At 44.8% G+C, this 21,141-nt stretch overlaps 1 protein-coding gene and 1 long non-coding RNA gene across 3 annotated transcripts; one reads left to right on the forward strand and one right to left on the reverse strand.

Annotated features, from left to right (window-relative positions):
• The first annotated feature begins 1,269 nt into the window (after positions 1 to 1,269).
• On the forward strand, positions 1,270 to 21,141 carry ATP1B4 (ATPase Na+/K+ transporting family member beta 4). Of its 2 annotated transcripts, none has more exons than XM_004285581.3 (8): positions 1,270 to 1,432; positions 5,334 to 5,583; positions 9,661 to 9,789; positions 10,050 to 10,154; positions 13,210 to 13,406; positions 14,305 to 14,361; positions 17,060 to 17,155; positions 17,889 to 21,141. In XM_004285581.3, the coding sequence occupies exons 1-8, from the start codon at positions 1,370 to 1,372 to the stop codon at positions 18,048 to 18,050; spliced, it is 1,059 nt and encodes a 352-aa protein (XP_004285629.1). In that variant the 5' UTR covers positions 1,270 to 1,369; the 3' UTR covers positions 18,051 to 21,141. The 2 variants fall into 2 exon arrangements, with proteins under 2 accessions (XP_004285629.1, XP_012394431.1); XM_012538977.3 differs by having other exon boundaries at positions 1,271 to 1,432; positions 5,334 to 5,595.
• On the reverse strand, positions 1,443 to 6,783 carry LOC125963041 (uncharacterized). Its single transcript, XR_007474794.1, has 3 exons — positions 6,372 to 6,783; positions 5,544 to 5,727; positions 1,443 to 5,415 (listed from the first exon to the last, which is right to left on the reverse strand). It is a non-coding gene; the product is annotated as an uncharacterized LOC125963041 (long non-coding RNA).

Raw genomic sequence — 21,141 nt, forward strand, 5'->3', positions numbered from 1 at the left:
TCAAGTGGAGAAAGTGTAAAGATAAAGCTCAATGTCTACTGAGACCAGGTTATCCCCTGGAATACATTTTGCTTTTATTAAAATCCAAAAAGAGGAATGAGTTTCTCTTTTCTTTGTCAGTGTTCTCTTTCTCTTCAAATGAGGGTATCGGGGGAGACTCCGTAAGAAAGAATCCTGAGTAATAACGTTCTAATAAATGGAGTCTATATTTAAAATTAACCACTATTGAAGCTGTCTTCATCAGAATAGCCTAGGCTTGGCATTATGAATAAATCTGTCTATCTAAGAGGTTGGGTTGGCTTTCTTGGTTATGAATGTGCCCAGAATCTCAGTACCTGCAACATTCTCAGTCACCTGGGTGTAATGGGGGGGAGGGGATTTGTGAAGGATCTCACATTCCTCCTAGGCCTTTTGGCCACCCAGGCTCCAGTGGGGTGAACCAAACAAACCAAAAATGCTATACAATGTTCTTGGCTGTTTTTACTAATTTTTCTTTTGTTGGATCCCACATTGGCTTCAGGAGTTATATATGTCTGGGAAACTGACACTGCAAAGTTCTGGCTTGTTCCCTGCCCTGATGCTAAGGGATAAATATAGAGCTCAACCACTACAGAAATTTGGCCAGGATTCCAAGGGGTGTGTGTGTGTGAGGGGTAGTGCTGATGGGGTCATTCTGACATGTAGGCTAGAAAAAGGCTTCTTATGTCCAAGATCCTCTTTGGGCAGGGAGGGGCAAAGCAGGAGCCTGGCCTCTAAAATCAGAACGCATAATCCACCTTTAAGGGGCTGGTGGATTGACACAAATAAGGAATATCGTAGGTGGCTTGGTGTGTGTGGAGGGGGAGGTGGGGAGAGCAAAGGGAATCTTTCCTGACACCCTAGATCCTTTTGCATGAGATCAGCCTTATGAAAAAAGAAAGTTATTCTTGGCCAACTCCCCTCACGCCCAACTCCCACCCACGCCCCACCCCCTGCACACACTGATATCCAACTCTCAGTTGAGAAGAACACAACTTAAGATTTCCATTGGGCCCATAGTAGCTCAGGCGCTAGAGAAGAGCAGGGAGTGAGAAGAGACATGAAGTTCGGGGCGGGGGGGTGAGTCGCTCATCCTCGTGACCCAGAATATCTCCCCCTCCCTGTAATGATGAGCTTGCTTTTCCATAAGGGCTTTCCTTTGATTCAGGGAAGGGGCCAACCAATGAGAGAGGGGCATGTTAGATTATTTTGGGGAAGGGCTCATGCCAGGAGGGTTCACTTTTACTAGGCGCCAAGTATCCCCAGCAACCAGTGTCTCCTGTACCAGCAGAAGCTCCAGAGCTCTCAGCCACTTGCCTGCCTCTGCCGCATCTCTGCCCACTGAACAGCCATGAGAAGGCAGCTCCGGTCGAGAAGGGCTCCGGCCTTTCCATACGGTTATCGCTACAGACTTGTGAGTCCCAGGGAGCAGAATATTTTGCTGTCCCTTTTTAGTGGGGTGGGTTGGGGGATGTGTAGGTGGTGGCTTAGGGCTGCTTCTCCTTAAGATGGGCAGGAACAATGAAGTTTAAGGAAGCCCATTGTTTCAAGCTCGAGCAGTGACTCCCAGTACCCCACTGCACCCTAAATTGCTGGATTGAAAGAGGAAGCCCCTCTTCCTGTGCAACAAACATAAGGGAAGGGGAAGATGCCAGAGAATAAGGGGGACTTCTAAAATTTTTTCGTGGGAGTCTAGAATTTGAACAGACCTTTTGGAGTCTGGGAATAGAGGTTTCATTCCGAGAGCAAGAAATTTAGCCAAGAGAGAAGGGAAGGGGAAGAGGAAATGAAAGGCGCTGCCTACCCAGCTGTCTCAGTCGCTTTGGGTGGTAGCTTCTTAGGAACCCAGCTGCTCTTTTCTAAAGCAGAAATTCCAAACGATGGCTAAAAGCATGGAATCCTAGATAGAAGTTGGGAGCAGTCCTAGACATCATCTCTCCAGAACCCCTCATTATGTAAAGGAGGCTGCTGGGGCTCAGAGCACAGGAGTGACTTGCAAGTTACTGGAAGAGCCAAAGTGAGAATGTAAGTTTCCTGACTTCTGATCCTGTGCTCTTTCCATCATATTTGCAGCATGCCACTCCCTAGCCCTCTGATTCTCCACCACCCATTGCCTCCCTGCCTGCCACCCTGCCCTGCCCAACACTCACGCACCCCGACTTCAATGTCACCATTTATCTCCAGGGTGCATTAGAAATTTTTTTGAACCCAAAGTTTCTTTGCGTTTACTTTGCTAGAAATCATGAATATATGCCGCATGCAGTAGTTTTCTTTGCGGGGAGGTATATTCTGAAATCTCCCCCAGAGAGGGTTGTGATCTGGGCCCCAGGAAGAAACAAAGCTTAATCCATTTTTGGGGGGGAATGTCCACTTATATAACCAGGGAGCTAAGTGGAGACTGTCAACAGCCAGCAGAGGCAGACACGAATTCCTCCAACCCCGTATCAACCTGCGGAGGGCTTCTCGTAACTTTCCAGCCACAGTTTGTAGAATCTCTCTTTTGACATCCCCAAAGTCCCTACCAGGTCTCAGAGCAGTCACAGTCTGTAGGGCATACATAACTATTCCTTACTTCGCATCTTTTCTCTATAATGCTGCTAAAGCGTTGTGTATAATTTCAATTATTTGTCAACTGGTTTGGATTTTAAATGCATCAGGGGAACTTGCTCTTTATAGGGGCTACTTGATCAAATTTAAAAAGAAATTATTTGATGCAGTGAATAATCGGGTGCTAATGTCTCTTTGACAATTAACCAACTGTTCGAATGTTTACAGGGTGTTACTCAATGCAGGGCACAAATTTACCTTTCGGGTCATACTGTTTGTTTATATATTTGTTTATATGTTTATATATTTAGAGTGCTCAAAATGGAGCCACCTTCTGCCCTTCAGACTCTTTCCTTTTAGGGCAACACGATGGCCCCAGCACACTCACATACACTATCACATGAGGGCAGTGCCACTTTAGGAAACTGACAAAAACAGACCCTCTCATTACCAAAGGATTCCCTGCTGGATTCCGTTAAATAGTTAGTTGCACAAAAGTGCCTCTCTTGTACAACGTGAGGTTCTCCCATACCTGGAAGCAGGGGAGAGGGGAAAAGATATTTGCGGTTCCTGAAGCTCAGGCAGTGTGAGAGCCGTGGGGAAATTAGCTCTGAGAAGGTTAATTCTTCCCGGGAGGGTAAAGCTTTAATGACAAGCCATCTTTAATGGGATTATCGTGAGAGCTCATATCTACAAATAAGATCAGGCTGAGGCCAAAGCCAGCTGCCTCCTTGGTGGAGGGCAGGCAAACAGGCAACAAGGAGAGAAAAGGAAGTTTTCCAGAAAATATAAAGGGAATATAAATGTCTCCACGTTGAAATGTTATACTTCAAATTCTCTGAGATTCTCAGCTGCATTAGATTCTCTGGGGGCCATGATGACTACCCACTACAGTCCAAATGAGTGCTGAGGCCAGAGCAACAAGCTCTGTGAGAGCATTCCCCCAGAGCTCTGGTTCAGGAGTTTTCAGTCAGGCAGTTATCACTGACGTTTGTTCAGTACCTGCTGGTTACCTAGCTGCGGGCTCCACACTGTGGAGAGCCATCAAGGAGTTAGAAAATATGGACCCTGCCCCCGGGTGCTCAGAATGTCATTCTGGAGGTCAAATGGGTACATATGTTCAAACACAAGGGAAAGAGATTTAAGAACATTTATTAATCCATTCAACATTGAGTGATGAGGTTTATTTTCCTAAGCCTTACTCTGTGAGTCCTTGTCAGAGTTAGAAATCTTTGACTATAAGCACCTCCAGTCTCTTGGGAACACAGAATCTAACACATCGTCGTGCTCCATAAACCACCTCTGCTAAACCACCTCTAGGCACTTGTGCTCAGTGTGAGAAGCATCACATTGTCCAGGGTATCAGGAAGCATGGTTCTGAGACTGTCAGCTCTATCATTACCTTGCTGAGTGATTTTGGCTAGATCCTGTCCCCTCTCTGGGCCTCACATGGAGAAGTGAATCTTCAAGGTCCCTGTCAGTGCTGATATGGCACGTGACATAAAGCTGTACATTTGAACAAACTAGAGAGCGATTCAAGAGTGCTTATAATCAAGAGCTAGATAGCGCCGGGCAGACTGAATGCTGAGAGTATAGCCTTGTCACGCTGTATCACTTTTACTGATTCTGAACAATCCAGTTTTCTGACCCTCCCCCCCGGCCATGGCAGCCCTTTTAGCTGAGTGTCCTCTAAACGGCCTTTGAGGAATCAGGCAGGGAGGGTGCAGCACAGAGCCCCTGGCCTCTATCATTTGACACATCCAACCCCAACAGGTGCACAGGCCCCGCCACTCTTCAGATTTGGACAGCAGAGAGAAGGGACGGTGGCCTCAGACCCACACAAAGCAAAGATCCAACCCTCCAGCCCGTGGCTGGGAGGCATTGGAAATACCATTTGGTGAAGTCTGGGTCTTTCTTTTTGTTGTTGTTGTTTTTTGTTTGTTTGTTTAATTTTCTTAGAACCACTCGGAGAAGATTACAGTTTCAGATCTCAAGTAATGGCTGCAATCAGTCAATCAACAAATATGTGCTGAGCATTTACTGCGTGCCCAGACTTCTGCCTAGGGTATGGGGTTGGTGGGGGGAAGATGACGTATCAGTTGCCGTGCCAGCCCTCAGGTGGTCTGTCCAACCTGCTTAAGGCAGGAGGAGGTTCCAGTGTGGGCAACAGTCAGAGAAGCAGCAAGTAACGCCCCCATCTCTTGTTTTCTGTTGGGAAGGCAGTCTAAGCTTTGAGGAGGGGTACAGCAGCTGGCCTCTCCTCCTGATGTCTGTCCCAGGCTATTTTTAGCCACAAGTTAGGATGGTGAGGTTGAGCAGCTGAAAGTGTACAGGGTGTTAGGACAAAGCTGGCTTGGACTGAGAATTTGCCATCACGGACACGAGTGTCTAAAACTGCTCCATCCTCCAGTGTTGAGCTCAGCTCTGCCCTGACAGGCCAGACAAAGTTAAGCGGGAAGCCAAGGCCCCAGGACAGAGTAATGACATGAGCAGTCCTAGGGGAACAGCCCAAATGCCTGAAGCCGATAATAAAACTTGCACCTCTATGGAAAGAATATTGGGTCAAAATGGGTCATAGAAAGGATATTTCCTGCAAAAGAACAGAGAGAAAGAAATCTGCCTCTTGTAACAACAGGTATGTTTATGGGTAAGTGGACATCTGAAGCATCTCCAAATATTGAGTCGTTTTCCATTTATTTTGGCTGGTGGGATGTGCCATTGGAAATCTTCTTCTCCAAAAAGGGGATTGTGTTTTGTCACTGTTTCAGGATGATCAGGATGAAGTGAATCAGAACTACTTAGCAGATGAAGAGGAAGAAGCAGAAGAAGAGGCTCGGGTGATGGTGGTACCTGATTTGGAGGAGGAGGAGGAGGAAGAAGAGGAGGGGAAAGAAGAAGAGGAAAAGGAAGAGGAAGAGAGTCAGGCTCAGGAAACAGGCAGTGCCTGGTGGCGGAAATGGCAGATCGTGAACGAGTACCTGTGGGATCCGGAGAAAAGGATGTCTCTGGCCCGAACAGGTCAGAGTTGGAGTAAGTCCCAGTTGTCCCAATGCCCCAGTCGGGTGTCCTTTGCTTTTGGCTTGGTGTCCAGGACTCCTTTACCATACGTTGGATGGGCTTGTCTGCAAAGTTCTCTAGCACTTCATGTAACAGGATCACTGCCTAGGGAAATTAATGGGCAGATCTCATCAGAACAAACTCCCAAGTGGGTGAACAAACTTGATTGTATAGCTGAAATACACTGGGCTCAATAGCATTTGCAGTGCAGAGAGACAGTAAGAATGAGTTGAAAAAGTGCAGATTTCTTTGAAGCCCCAGCCCTGTCACTTTCTATCTGTAACTTTGGGCTCATCGTTTATCTTCTCTGAGCCTCAGTTTCCTCACCTGCTTAATGAAGGAAACAGTATCTGCCTTACCTCTCTCACAGGATCAGCCTGAGGCTCCAATAAGATGTTAAAATTGTAAAGTACAAAGTACTATGCAGAAGACTATTCCTAAGATACGAGACCCAAGACCCTGCTAACCTGACCAAGGGTTTGTACAGCCTCATCATTTCACCTCGTAATATCAGTGAAGGAGAGCCACGGCTGCCCCTGGCCCCAGCTTGCATGTGCTTTGCGATCGATCCCATGGTGTATAGAGAGAAATGGGTTAAAGGGATCATTTCTAGCAATTTAAGGCTGAGTCCCCATACTGCTTGATCAATGGCAGAATTGCGGTCCCCAGCATTTCCTCTTTGTACCACATGCTGCCACCACCTTTACTTCACAGCTTCCCCAGCACGCCTCTCCCAGGGTCCTACTCACCTCTTGAACTATTAATGCTGATCCTTATCAGGAGATTCAGCTTGTGGTAAAATTCACACTTGCCATAGTCTCTGAACATCCCAGGAAAAGAGCAGCCGCTGGTTTGAATTCAGTTAACCCACAGAAGAAAACAATAGATAACTCTATGGATAAAATAAGAGTCCCCCAGTGCCAAGGGTCTAGGTTGCTAAAGTCGATGGTCATGCCTTCTAAAGGCCCCTTTGGCTGAGAATTCCCTCCTTTGTAGTTTATGTTTCTAATTCAGCTCAGTCAGGGTGAAACAGCCAGCCCTGCTGCCTGGAATTAGCAATAGCAGGTGTGGGGCTCTGAACAACACCCACCTCCCTTCACCCCTCTTCAGTTCCCAGCCCCACCCCTGCCCATCCCTCGAACTCTCAACTGGAACAAATGTACCATTCAACGAACATTCCGACGTTCTGGAAGCTGCAGACAAATGCTGGACACTCACTGGGGCTCCAAAAGGGGGCACAGCTGTTTCTCCCTTGCCTAAAGAGGACTGGAAAAACAGGCCTTGTGAAATGCAAGTGTGATTCTGGGAGAGGGAGCCCTACGTTAACCCTTAAACAGCCAGCCATTGGAACTTAACTAGATGAGCTGATCCCAACTGCGCCTGCGGAGAACAATCCATAGGCCAACAAGTGGGGATGAGGGAGGAAGGTTCAAGTGCCCAGGGAATATATGGCAGTGCACGGTAGGCCGTATCCAAGCCTCGGGGTAGTGGGCCTAAGGAGAGCCCGGGCTACCCCTGGGCAAAGGGCAAATAGTGATGCTAATGCCTAGGCCGCCACATGCCTTGCTGCCCTCCTGCTTGAGAACTAGGTGCCACTTAGCACTTACTAACACTGTCCCAGCCTGGACATCAAAATGACCAACATATTCACCCAGCCTATTATTATATTCTGGGCTTTTCCTCTGATAGCTGGGCAACTTCTATTCTTAGGAGCTTTATGTTATTTTATTGGGTACTGACAAGAACTGTATGAGGTAGTAATATTATTATCCCCATTTTACAGATGCAGAAACTGAGGCTTAGAGAGGGTAAGTAACTTATCTAAAGTCACACAGTTAATAAAGTGGCAGTACTGGGATTCAAACCCAGCTTGGATGAACACTGGAGTTCATTCTCTTGCCAGAACATCATGCTGTCTTCATGAACTCTAGCAATGAGCAAGGCCCTGATGGATAGGGCCTCAGGACCTGATGGGGTGTTTTAGTGGAAGGACTGAAGAGTTGGGATCGTGGGTACCTAGTCTATTCAAGATATAATGGTCTATCCAAGCTTGGGTGGGACATTCAGGAGAAAACCCTGGATTACCTAGAGGAGCAGCCCAAGTAAAACTTGGACATTTGGAGCAGAAAGGGTTGGAGGGATCAATGGGTTCAGGTGGGTACAGTGCTTGGTTTTGCCGGGGGCAGGGGGTGGTGTAGCTGAGACAGTTAGCCTATCACAGACTCCAGGGCACAGACTCCTGGGCAAAGCTGAGGGGACTCCTTGCTAGTGCCCTTCTCCCATCTACAGCTTCCTGGCCACACATCCTGGGCAAGAAGGAAGATATCTCCAGGGGAATGTACCTGTATTCTATTGCTTTCCTCTCATCCATGAAACTGAGCCTTCTGGTCCCCCAGGATGGCTCCAGCTGTTGATCGGTTCCCAGGATGGGGATGGGGGTAGAGGGTTGGAGGAGGAGTCACAGGGCACATCCCATCAGGACAGCAGGCGGGCAGCAGCCAAGTATCACAAGCACACGAGGTGCTGCTGTTTCTTCTCCAGGGACTCCAACTGAATCAATGTGTTCATATTCCAGTTCTGCTTTAGTTCATCTTATAAAACATAAAGGTTCACTTCTAGTTAGATTAGTAAGAATTTTTTTCTCCTTTTCCCTACTCCTTTTTTTCTATTTTTTTTTTTTTGGTTCATTTTATTTGGTTCATGGTTCAACTTAAAATTTAGTATTTAATAAATAAATAATAATTAAAATGAATATCTGCTTATAAAAAATTAATATTTGGATTTGGTTTGGGGTACAGCAAAGCTATGTGGTTTGTTCCAGTTTCTGGTTCATAATTCAGTTCAAATCTGTAGCTCTGACATCATGTCACTGCTGTGAGTGGAGCTAGATATTATTTACTGAGAGAGCCCGGAGGACTTGAAAGAGCTTCTCAGCAGCAATCTCATGCTCATTCACTCATTCTGTGCTGCCTAATCCTGGGGCAAACCTAGTGCTAATCCAGCCCACAGAGGAAGAATTCACACAACTGTGCTTCTGGTCCTATGGCAATAATAATATTAATAATAACAATGATGAAGACTGCCCCTTACAGAGCACTTAGTATATGCCAGGCTCTGTGCTGTGCTATTTATATGCATTATTCAATGTTAAGAAGTAAGTACTATTATTATCCTCATCTTACAGATGAGGAAATTGAGGCCCAGAGAGGTAAATAGCATGTCTAAGATTAAACAGTTAGGAAGTGGTAGAGTCAGGACAGGATGTAAGGAAAGGCTGAATTTCAAATAGTGTTAGGGATATTGATCAGAATATGAGGTAAGTGCTGAACTTATCCCCATTTTACCTGTGAGGAATCGGGGGTGCCAGGAGGTTCTATAACTTATAGCTCACAGGCTGAGTTCACAGGTAGCAGGTGTCAGTAATTAAGTACAGTTTGCCCCTCTTCCCTTCCCCATCCTGCGTCAGTGTTCTTTTTGAAAAGCAGAGTCACTTAGAGTTTTGCCAAAGATAAAGAAGATTTGAAATACGTAAAGTGAAACCTCACTTTGCCTTCATTAGAGGCACACCCAGTCGAAACGAATCAAAGGTTTGAATTATAGGCTATGTGAAAAGAAATGCTGTTTTCATCACTTGCAAATACATATAATCACTGGAACCAAGCTGCTAGGACTCTTTAGGGCACCTACTTTAATGAATAGCGAAGAATGATTTGTACTTAGGACATCAACCATTGCCCAGGCAATTTGCCCTCTGCAGTACTTTAAACTCCACGCCCCTGTAATCTCGTTCATGGTCATCATTTGCTCAGCAAGCCCTTCCATCGGAGATGCTGTAAAGGTAAACTGCAATCAGACCTCTGACGCAATTCTCACCAATTTCAAATTGGTGAAACCTGAATAAGCAAGGACATACTGAATCTGGGGAATTAAACAAAAAGCCATGTCACGTGTTTGGGTTGGTTCTGGTTCATGAGTTCAAATGCAGAGGCAGGGCTTGTTGGCCAGCACTGACCACCCTCATCTGTGATTGTTCTGCAGGCCTGATCTTAGTCATTTACTTCTTCTTCTATGCTTCCCTGGCCGCTGTGATCACCCTCTGCATGTACACGCTATTTCTGACCATCAGTCCTTATATGCCGACCTTCACTGAGAGGGTGAAGCCTCCTGGTGAGTGCCCAAATACCCTGTGCTGTCAGAACTTGCTGGACAGAAATCTGCTTGCACAGCATGTTCAGCTTCAATTAACTTTGGCTCTTCCCGGTAATGACTTAGGGATTCAATTATTAAGAGTAAAAGTAAAATGGTACTTAGCAAATTATGGTCCTTTTCATTTTGATTGCCTGGGGGGAAATGGTTTCATGGGAATCGATACAAAAAAATTATCCCAAGAATGGGTTAATATATCCAAGACCTGTTTTCATTGCCAGGAGTTATGATCAGACCCTTCGCCCATAGCCTTAACTTCAACTTCAACGTTTCTGAACCTGACACTTGGCAGCATTATGTGATTAGTCTAAATGGCTTTCTCCAGGGTAAGTTCCTCTGAATGGTGAGAATCTCTTTGGAAAGGTGATGGGTGGGAACTCAAAATTCAAAATTCACTTGGCTCAGAAATCCCAGTCTTACTAGCACTACCCATTCTGGTTTTTCCTTACCATGCATCCCCCTCAGCACCTGCAGATACAATCAAAACTGCTGTGGTTTGTGATTGTATGTTGCCTTGCAAGCATATAAGCCAGTAAGATGATAAGTTCATTGGGGCAGAGAACTTGTTTTCTCTTCCTGAACACCCTATAGCACCTAGTTATGTCCTGGGCACATCCAGATGGCTCAATAATGATCAATTATAAAAGATAATTCGGGGGCTTCCCTGGTGGCGCAGTGGTTGGGAGTCCACCTGCTGATGCAGGGGACGGGGGTTCATGCCCCGGTCCGGGAGGATCCCACATGCTGCGGAGCTGCTGGGCCCGTGGGCCATGGCCACTGGGCCTGCGCGTCTGGAGCCTGTGCTCCACGGTGGGAGAGGCCACAGCAGTGAGAAGCCCGCATACCGCAAAAAAAAAAAAAAAAAAGATAATTCGGGGGAGGTAGTGGTGAGAAAAGAAGAGTGTTCTCCAGAACAGGAAGATTCTTGCCTCCTATGTTTTCTCAAGGTAAGAGAATTCATTTCTTGGAGAGGATCCATCTTAAAGGAGGAGAAAAAATGTCTTCGTTTAAATAGCAGTCCAAAAGGGAGTTAGAGGAAGAATTTCTGGGTGGCACTCACTCCAACATTTTGAAAGCAAGTGTTTTCTATAGCGTCATCAGATACATTTTCAGGGGTGAATGAATGGCTTTCTGAGAAGCCCTTACACAGGGTGAAAACTGAGGTAGCAGCTTGGTTAAGGTTAAACACAGAGCACACAGTCTCTGTATTTATCCAGCTATCAAAGAGGAGCCCCCATGGGTTTACTGCACCTATTATTTGTGGAAAAAAAGCCAGGTTTGGTTTCCCTGGCCTGGCTGAAGTGGGGTGATGGGGGTGGCCAACAGAATGTGCACTGAATTAAGAGGATTCTCTTATGTGATAGGAAGTGTTATTTAAATGTGTAAATGTTGTCACTGAACTTTAACCCTGCATAGCAGAGTCTATCGTCCCCATTGGGGGAACTAAGGCTCAGAAAGGAGAAGAAATGTGATCAAAGTCTCCCAGTAGCAGTAGTGTTTAAATTTAAACCCTTGTTTCTGTTCTCGACACCCTTGCTACTTAAAGTGTGACCCAGGTACCAGCAGCATCAGCATCACTTGGGAGTTTGTTGGAAAGGCAGAATCTCAGGCTCCACCCAGACCTGCTGAATGGGGATCCGCAGGTGATCTGTATGTCCATTAAAGCTCGAGAAGTTCTGCTTTTCATAATTCTTTGTTGCTGCCACATGACCAGGAGTTAGAAACTCAGCTTTGTATTGGTAATGCTCAGTGTCATCTTGCTTAAGTCTGAGCTTCAGATTCCTCACCTGTAAAATTAGAGGGGCTGGGTTCTTTTTGAATCCATGTAGTTCCACTTTTGGCTCCCCAAAATGTTTTGGGCATCATAGGCAGCACAATATCTTCTTTTCTTTCAAAATGTTTGTGAGCTATTGCAAATGTACTGCCAGAATCTCTGCTGAGGAAATTCCTCTGAGAAGGTAGTAGATGCAGAAATATCAGTGCTGACCTGATGACACAGGTGGGGAACATTAGGAAAAGCATTGGGTTTTTTACTTCCTAAGTGTAGATAATATGCCCTGTTAAAAAGGAACACATCTCTGAAATAGACATCCCAGAGTATCAATTTCATTCCCATGAGGACAGGGATTTTGCAATAAGGGTCATGTCCATGTCACAGTATTTTTAATGGAACTACCTCAAGAGAAACAAGGAGCACATGATTAGAGCTTCTATTTAGAAAGTTGTTATTTGAACATAGTTTACTCTAAAAAAAGAGAGAGAGAGAGAGATTAAAACAAAACCTTGAATTGAATGTAGCTTTGTCAAAGGACAAATAAAGGCTTAGCCATAATTAGAATAGATTTAAAATTCCCAGTTACGTTTGGAGTTTCAACGCTGGTGGATTGTAGGTGCACAATCTCCTCTAAAAAACTGAGCTACTTGGAACATGAATGCATGGGGGCTGGATCTAACAGGACTAACTGGATTCCATCATTTAGAACCAAACTGGAAATAATGCAGTAATTTCTAAAGCCCAGTTCTCTGGCACCTAGTAGCCCAAAGAGTCAGCTCACAGATAGCCCTTTTCAGCTCTCTCCCTGATATATGTACCTTGGGCACATGTTAAATTCCATCCAGTGTAAAGGGACACTAACTCTGAGTGCCTCAGGTCTCAGTAGACAAGATCTCACCCCCTCACCCTCTCAGTGGAGACCCTATGGTTGTCATTGTTTTCTGTCTTTCAACCTAAGCTTCTATTTTGCAGTGCTAACTTCCCTCTGTAAAGAATGAGGAGCTGGTTTATCTCCTCCTCTTTGTCCTCCCCCTTCCTCCTGTCCCACAACACACACTCTTCACTGTCTTGCATCGGGTGCCTCTCATTGACCTCAAAGAGAGATGTTTCCCTAGGCTGAACTTAAAGATATTTAACCCAGGGGCTTTGCCTCCTTATATATGCCATGCCTCGATATGATTCAATCCTTCTTCCAAAATCCATCTACTATTTTGCCTATTCCTCTCCCAGAAGTAGGAAAGGCAGCCCTCCAACTTTACAATTTACCGTATCAGAAAAGAAATAATGAAAAATAGAGAAAAGTTATAAAGCGATAAACATACAATCCAGAGACAGATATCGAAGAAGTTCAAGGGAATGAAAAGCAAGGGGACAAGCAATCAAAGTGGGCTGAGGGGACCAGCCCAGAAGGCTTCTTGGAGGGATGTTGCTGATGAAGGGCCTTGGGCACCTGATGCCAGGTCACAGGCCCTAGGACAAACTGAGTGGGCTTTCAGAGGAGCACAAGCAAGTTCCTGGAGAAAGGAAGCTAGGGAAGAGAACTACTGAAAACATGGCCTTCCTCTGTAGTACCTATCTAACATGACCCTTTGCCGCCCACACTTTAGGTTATAACGACAGTCTTCAAGAGGAAATGAACGTAGATTGCCCCCCGGGCCAATACTTCATCCAAGATGGTGATGAGGATGAGGACAAGAAGGCCTGCCAATTTAAGCGCTCCTTCCTGAAGAACTGCTCTGGCCTGGAGGACCCTACTTTTGGCTACTCTACTGGACAGCCCTGCATCCTTCTAAAGATGAACCGGGTATATTGGCCCTTGTCACTCTGTCTATGATAAGTGGATGAGTTGGGTAGGAAGGCTCTGGCCGCTACATTTCTCTTTGGGCTCTGTCTTCATACACTGTAAGTTTGGCCATTTTTACCAAGAGCGTCACTAATACAAACAACCAGACAAAACTACCAAGCAATAATTCCTTTTCTCCCTGAACACTTTCTATTTTGATTCTTCTCCAGCACCCCTAAACCTCTGATGCTCTGTCAGGAATGAGATCTTGAGCTGTTTGGAACAGGGGACTGACATGGGGGTGGCATGGGGGACAATTCTTATTTTTTTATTTATTTTATTATTTAAAAAATTTTTTTTTTTTGCGGTACGCGGGCCTCTCACTGTTGTGGCCTCTCCCGTTGCGGAGCACAGGCTCCGGACGCGCAGGCTCAGCGGCCATGGCCAACGGGCCCAGCCGCTCCACGGCATGTGGGATCTTCCCGGACCAGGGCACGAACCCGTGTCCCCTGCATCGGCAGGCGGACTCTCAACCACTGCGCCACCAGGGAAGCCTGGGACAATTCTTATATCACAAGAAATGCATTTTTCTTCTCTCCTGCCATGCCTCAGGTGTGGCAGAGCCTTACCAGGCACACTCCTCTTGACCCAGTACGTTCTTTACATTTTCAGGGTAATCCTGCTGCAGTTACCATTGTATGAATATCAGGCACAAATAAAATAAGAAGTAAGCTGAGCTGAGCAGCTCAGAAGATACTTTGCATTTTCTGCTTTCTGTAACATTTCTGAGAGGGCAAAATAGATCATGTTTATGCCTAAAGAAAGGACAACTCAAGGGGGATTTAGAAAAGCCATATTTTTACTGTCAAATCTGTTTTGGTTTTTGTTTTTTAAAAAAACGCTGGTTTTCTTTTACTAGATTGTTGGCTTTCGTCCTGAGCCTGGAGACCCTGTGAAGGTTTCCTGCAAAGTTCAGGTAAAGTGCCCTTTTGAGTAAGTACTGTTAGCACATCTGTTTCATGCAAAAGGGTGGGTCATCCCTTCCAAGGGCTTTACCATGGATGGTTGCCTAAGGGTTAGGGAAAGGGTTAATCTTTTCATAACTACACCTCCATTTATACCTTCAGGCCTCCCTGTTTCCAGAAAGCATTCCATTCATGTGTATTCGTGTGTGTAGTGTTTGTGTGTGTGTGTGCTGATTTATACCTGTGAAAGCCAAAGACTGAACCTCAGCTGAGAGCCACAGCAGGAAACAACAATGTGCCAAGTCATTAACGGAAATTCTGTTTACACTTTTGCTCTAATTACTTGTTTCTTTGAACTAAACAAGCAGCTTTCATTAGAGTCATTAGTCCCTGCTTTTAAAACTGATTTCACAAAAGAAAAGCAAGGGAATGATATCACAAAAGTGAGGTACTGTTTGTGGAAAGACAGGCTCTGATCTGTTTCTTAACTTGGGTGGAGGTCTTCAGGGGTCAATTTTCTTCTTCTTCTTTAAATCGTGTGTGTGTGTGTGTGTGTGTGTGTGTGTGTGTGTGTGTGTGTGTGTAGCCTCCATACTCTTTGACATATTTTACAATATAACATATATAGCAATACAAAAATAAATAAATAAATAAAACTGATTTCACTTTTTGCAGCAATGACCAGTGGCACTGGGTGTTGCAATAACAAATGACTACAAGAGAAGTATAAACAGAACTCCATTAATATGCTAATTAACTGTCCTTCAAGGGACCATTAACTCCTATCTCATCTGTGCCAATTAGCTCCTTTGTAGGAAAAAGCCTACAAAGATCTTGGGTTTGCTGGGGTTTGCTTCTTAAAGTTGGCAGTAGCTCCCTCCTGTTTGGTAACACCTACTACACCCCCAGTCCTGGACGGTTGTCTTGCAAATGTGTGAAGCCGGGTAACCCCATTCTCAGTACCAGAAATGCTGCTCAAAACTCCAGTCTTGATCGTGGCAGATCAGAAAGCAGCAAAAGGCAGCATTTATTCAGTCAATAATTCACATTCAGCAAGAATTTATGGATCACTTATTAAGTACCAGGTACTTTGCTAGGTGTTGGGGGTGCCAAGATAAATATGATTCCGTCTCTGAAATCAGGGCCATCAAGTAATACAGGTGCTATGAAAGGTGCAGTGTGGGGCTTCCCTAGTGGCGCAGTGGTTGAGAGTCCGCCTGCCGATGCAGGGGACACAGGTTCGTGCCCCGGTCCGGGAAGATCCCACGTGCCGCAAAGCGGCTGGGCCCGTGAGCCATGGCCGCTGAGCCTGCGTGTCCGGAGTCTGTGCTCCGCAACGGGAGAGGCCGCAGCAGTGAGAGGCCCGCGTACCGCAAAAAAAAAAAAAAAAAAAAAGGTGCAGTCAGGACATTAAAGAGGGAAAGGTTAGTTCCACATGAGAGGTGGTGACACTGAAGTTGAGCTTTGAAAGGTCAGGCAGTGCTTGCTAGGTGAACAAGGTAGGAAGGACATTCATTCTGGTCACATATATGTGAGCATGTATAAACATACACACGTGAGGTGTGACTGCAAACTGGTGGAACTGATTCCACACACCATTCACAAAAAAATGAATTTCATTACTTTTTACAAGAATATATAAATAAACCATAAAGACAAACTCAGTCTTAAACCAGCATATTAATTGGATTGAGTCCTGCTTATAGTTCCCTAGTGAAAGCCATTCATTTTTCAGCTTACGGCGAACCTTGCTAAGAACTGTCCTTTAAAAAAAAAAAAAAACACTGAGTCATTATACATTGTATAATAATCAACACTGGTCAAATCCACACCCACTTGTGGAAATCAAGCATGATGAGGTAATTATTAGAATAAATTAAGGAGAGCTCAGTTTATACTAAGAGCCATTATACTATATCGATAGAAGTAATCACATGACCCGAGTGAGTGATTTGCTAGTAGTGATGCACTATTTGCCCCCAGTAACCTCTAGACCTCTGCTATTTAGGGCAAGCCTAACGCATGGGCAGAATGGGCAGTCCCCTACCCGACATGATATGATTAGGGTAGACTTGTTTATTTAATCATTTCCCCCCTTGCTTATCCTCCTGACCCCACCTCCTGTAATTAAGCACCTCAGAGAATGTGGTCAGAGACGTGCATTTAGGTGAGCCAACTACAGGCTGTGTCCCTATGTATCAGGTCCCTGTGCACTGGGTCTGACCTCAACCAGAAATGAGCACACCGTGTGCACGTTGTTGTGGAGTGGGATTTACTAGGCATGTTCCAACTTACACCTGCCTCAGCTCCAAAGTCCAAGACTGGGTACCAGGACCAGTGTGATTCTTTGGAGAGGTGCTGGCATGGTAGGCCCTCTTGCCAGAGCAACACTGGGTACTGCAAGCCCTTTGGAGCCCTTCTGCCTGGGTCCCCTAGGAGCCAGCATAGAGCCATACTGAGAACCTTCAGCCTCCGTGGTCTGGGCCTTCTATTCAGTGTTCTTTGCACTGAAAAGCCAAAGCACAGTCTCTCCCTGGAAACACTCCTCTGGGGATAAGTCTGGGCTGAGCTATGCCCCATTCTGCTTTCGGTCTTCCTGCGACAGTTGTGGGTCACACAGTGATTTCACCTGGGACACAAGCCCCTTTAGCTCAGGCTCCAACTCACTGAGTGACCCAGCACCTGATATGTACTTGCTTTTACTTACAGAGAGGTGATGAAAACGACATCCGATCCATCAATTACTACCCAGAGTCGGCTTCTTTTGACCTCCGTTACTACCCTTACTATGGCAAACTGACTCACGTAAGTCTGTATTCCCTTCAGTCTTTGCTGTCAGAAAGGGCTCAGAGACAAAGGAAGGGCTGGCTGGGATCTATGAGAATTAGGGAGCAGCAGGTAGTAGCAAAGGGGTGAATAGCTGCTGGCCCAGACTAGGAGTTCCCTCTACCAATTCCTATCCCAACCGCTCCTTTCCAAATCTGGAGGAATCTCAGACACGGTCTGGCCTAACTCCTTCAGTTTACAGATGGAGAGATTAGGGTTCAGAGAGAGGAAGTGACTTGCCCAAGGTCACATAGCTAATTAGTGGCAGAGCCAGGAGCAGACAAATCACTTGCCATTGCACTAAATTATGCCCAAATAATCACTTTCCTGTTTCTCCCACTTAGAGCCTTGGGGCAGTGAAAACTTCATCTCCAGCATGGAGACTTGATAAATACTAGTTCTGGTTTGATTCATGGTCTGATATCTAGAAAATCATATCACGCTGAGCTAGAATTGGTTTTCCCCAGAGGACAATCAGACAACTGACACTGACTTATGAGAGAAATATGTCATTTCTCCACTGTCCCAGGGCAGAGAGAGCATGTCAGTTGCTTTAGCCATTTGTGACTTGGCATCATGGGATTTACTCAGTTCCTTTTGTGGAGGTTGTTCCATCCTCCTGCACTGATTATCTGATCACTTCCATCCTATTGCCCTCCCCTACATACCCTCCCCTCCTCACACTTAGAATTCATTGTTCTTCCACTTACAGGTTAACTACACCTCCCCGCTGGTGGCAATGCACTTTACAGATGTAGTGAAGAACCAAGCGGTGCCTGTGCAGTGCCAACTGAAGGGCAAAGGCATCATAAATGATGTCATCAATGATCGTTTTGTGGGTAGGGTAATCTTTACTCTGAACATAGAAACCTAAGAACTTCAGGGGGCCACTCCCACTAGTTCTGTTTCTGTTTTATTTCATGTTACCCTGGTAGCACCTGAATTCTTTTTCTTCAATTGGGACACAGCCAAGTGGACACCTGAGACAGCAGATCATCTTTCCTTGCCTTTAACATATGTTCGAAATGGCATTGTGGGAGCTATTTGATTTTTAAAGGTAGTCTCTCCTGATGACAAATAGCTTATATTAATTTCCTTTTCTCCCACTTAAAACTAAAACCCATTCTTGCTGCTAGAAGTCTCATTGTAGTGTAACATAGTATCTGATAAAATTCACAATAGCCATGAAGGAGAATTTCCGTAATGATTATAAATTCATCATGTTTTCTAAAAATTTGTTGTTTTTAGAGGTAAGATTCCTCCCAACCAGGCTGATAACTAACCATTTTTGTTAACCTGCCTGGCACGGTCCTTCCCTGAGAATCACCAACCAGACCAATCCAGAATACACCTAGGGCCACCATACCTAGGGAACTCTACATCCAGGGGTGCTTGTGAAACTGGCTGCCTCACATGGGCAACTAAATACTGATTCACAGACTAGGTTATCTTCAACTGGGACAGAAGTCAGTGATAACTGGATATTGTCCTGGGATAGACCAGAACATAGACCTTCCCTATAACTTTTTTTGGGAGGTGAGGCCCACTGCAACTGGGGAGAACACCTACCATGTGGACGTGACTGGTATTAGATTCCTTGCTTTATGGTGTAATCCAAAGGCAAATGTTCCTGCAGAAAGGTTTGTCTCAGCTTCAGACACAGGAAGAAAACAAGGAATATCTCCACCAACTAATTCTTGAGCTCTTTGTTTGACAGTAGTGTGATGTTCTTTGAGACCATCAGGGATAGGTGTGTTGACCGTTCCCGCCCACACCTCGTTACAGCGCTGGGGATTGAAATCAGGGTCTCCCAACTGATACGTGGTAAGACAGAAAGCTCCTGCCAGGCCACCCTAAATTCAAGGCCCATTAGCCAGCTTTGCAGTTGTTTAAAAAATGATAAGAGGTAGATGTTTATCCAGGTTGTGGATCAGCCAGGCTGCTTTGTCTTATCTTTGGCCATGTGACCATTCCACTGTTCCTTAACACCTCCACCAGGGGGAGGGCTGGGACAAGGAGAAAAAGAAAGCATCAGAGAAGAGTATAGTGTCTCAGGGTCCAAAGCAGGGTTAAATGCCACCTAGAAGTATCCAGAATCTGAATCTCCTCTATAATGTTTACCTTCTCCCAAAACAGGGAACTGACAGTATGGTAGTGAAGAAAAACAAGTAAAGAAGTAACTACAATATAGCGTGACAAGAGTTATAATACTAGTATGTGGAAATGCTATGGGAACATGAAGAAAAGTAAGCTGAGAAAGTAGCAGAGGAAATTTCACATGCAAAGTCACAATCACGAAAGACCATGGTGTGTTTGGGTAACTGAGCAGTTCATGTAGCTGGAGTGTAAAGGGCTCAGAGCAATGGCAGGGAGCGGCAGTGGATTGGGCTAGAAATGTATACAGGTACTGAAAGAAGACTTTGAGTTTTATCGAGTAGGTGAAAAGGAGTCATGAAAGCATTTTATGCAGGGAAGCTCTGTGATCATATTTACTTTTTAGAAAGAGCACTTTGGCAGCCACAGTGTGAAGGGTGGATTGGAGAAGGGCAAGACTGGGGAATGGGCAACGAGGGAGAAGAGGGAGTCAAGAATGACGCCAAGGTTTTGAGCTTGGCTACACCCAGTGGGATAATGATATTGTTAAGACTGGAAATACACGAGTGAAGCAGGATTGGAGAGGAAGATGTTGAGATCACTTCTGGACATTTTAGGCTTTTGATTTCTATTGGTCAGACATTGATGTGGAGATGTAAATATAAGTGGGGTTGGGAAGAAGGAAATCTGAGAACAAAAGCAGCATTCGCTGAAGTGAACTCTCTTAATAAAGTCTAAGCTATTTAATCATGGGAATTTGAGCCACTTATGTAAAGACACCACAGCAATCTAGTCTCTCGGGTAGTGCTTCTCTCTTGGCTTATGGCAGAAAGGACTGCTGCTGCTCGTTGGAATCTCCTTCCCAGACACCTTTCCAACTTTTAGTGACAGAGTAAAGGGGGGTTGACTGCTATTAACAAGTGATTAAAAGACATGCGACAGCAGATTTGTGGAAAATACAAAAAACAATGAAACTGTCTCCTCCCAACGCCTTTCCTTACCAAATTCCATTTTCAAAGCTAACCTTTAAAAAGAAACAAACTTGAAGATAACAACTTTAAAGCCACCTAAAAATTACCTCAAATAACCAAACTCTCGAGATTTAGTAGTAAAAGGTAATAGAACATTAGATCTGGAAAGGATATTAGAGCGTTTAGTGAAAACAACCTGCGTTGCATCTGACTCCAGGTCCAGTGCTCTTTCTACTCTGAGCTGCTGCTTACCAGGAAGTACCATCTTTTTAAAAATCAATGAATGATATCCCAAACATTTTAAAACATATGTCAAATTTGAGTTAGAATAGTTAACATTTCACAGGAATTCAACTGGTGCTATATATTATACATAATACATTATCCTGTTAAATACGTTGACTATTAGACAGACAAGGAATTATGAATCTTTTGTCATACAGTATTTCTCATTCAGTGGAATCCATCGTGTCCACAGTTTCAAAGCAGTAATGAATAGTACTAGGGCAGTTGGGGATGTCAGCTGGGACATTTAAAAATAGCTTTATTATACAGAACTGGATATTATAATATATTCACTAAAATTGAATTCTAACAATTCAATAAACTTCAAATGGATTAATTTAAATAGTCCCCCAAACTGTGCTGTACAGGATTTGATTTGTATACCATCTGTTGCAGTGCACTTGGTTTTACTTGATTGTCAATGAGAAATACTACTTTCAAATGCCTTCATGATTTTGTCCATGCTAGACTTAGGATTTTTTACTTCTTATCCCTCTGAAATTATTATCCTGAAGTTACCTTTCTTAGGCATCTGTTTGCTGGGAATCTTCATATAGAAGACATTAATACTGTCTTGGGGAGTTGTTGACAGCAATAAATTAAAATTAAAAAGGA

This window comes from Orcinus orca, chromosome X (genome assembly GCF_937001465.1).
Source record: "Orcinus orca chromosome X, mOrcOrc1.1, whole genome shotgun sequence".
Lineage (NCBI taxonomy): Eukaryota > Metazoa > Chordata > Mammalia > Artiodactyla > Delphinidae > Orcinus > Orcinus orca.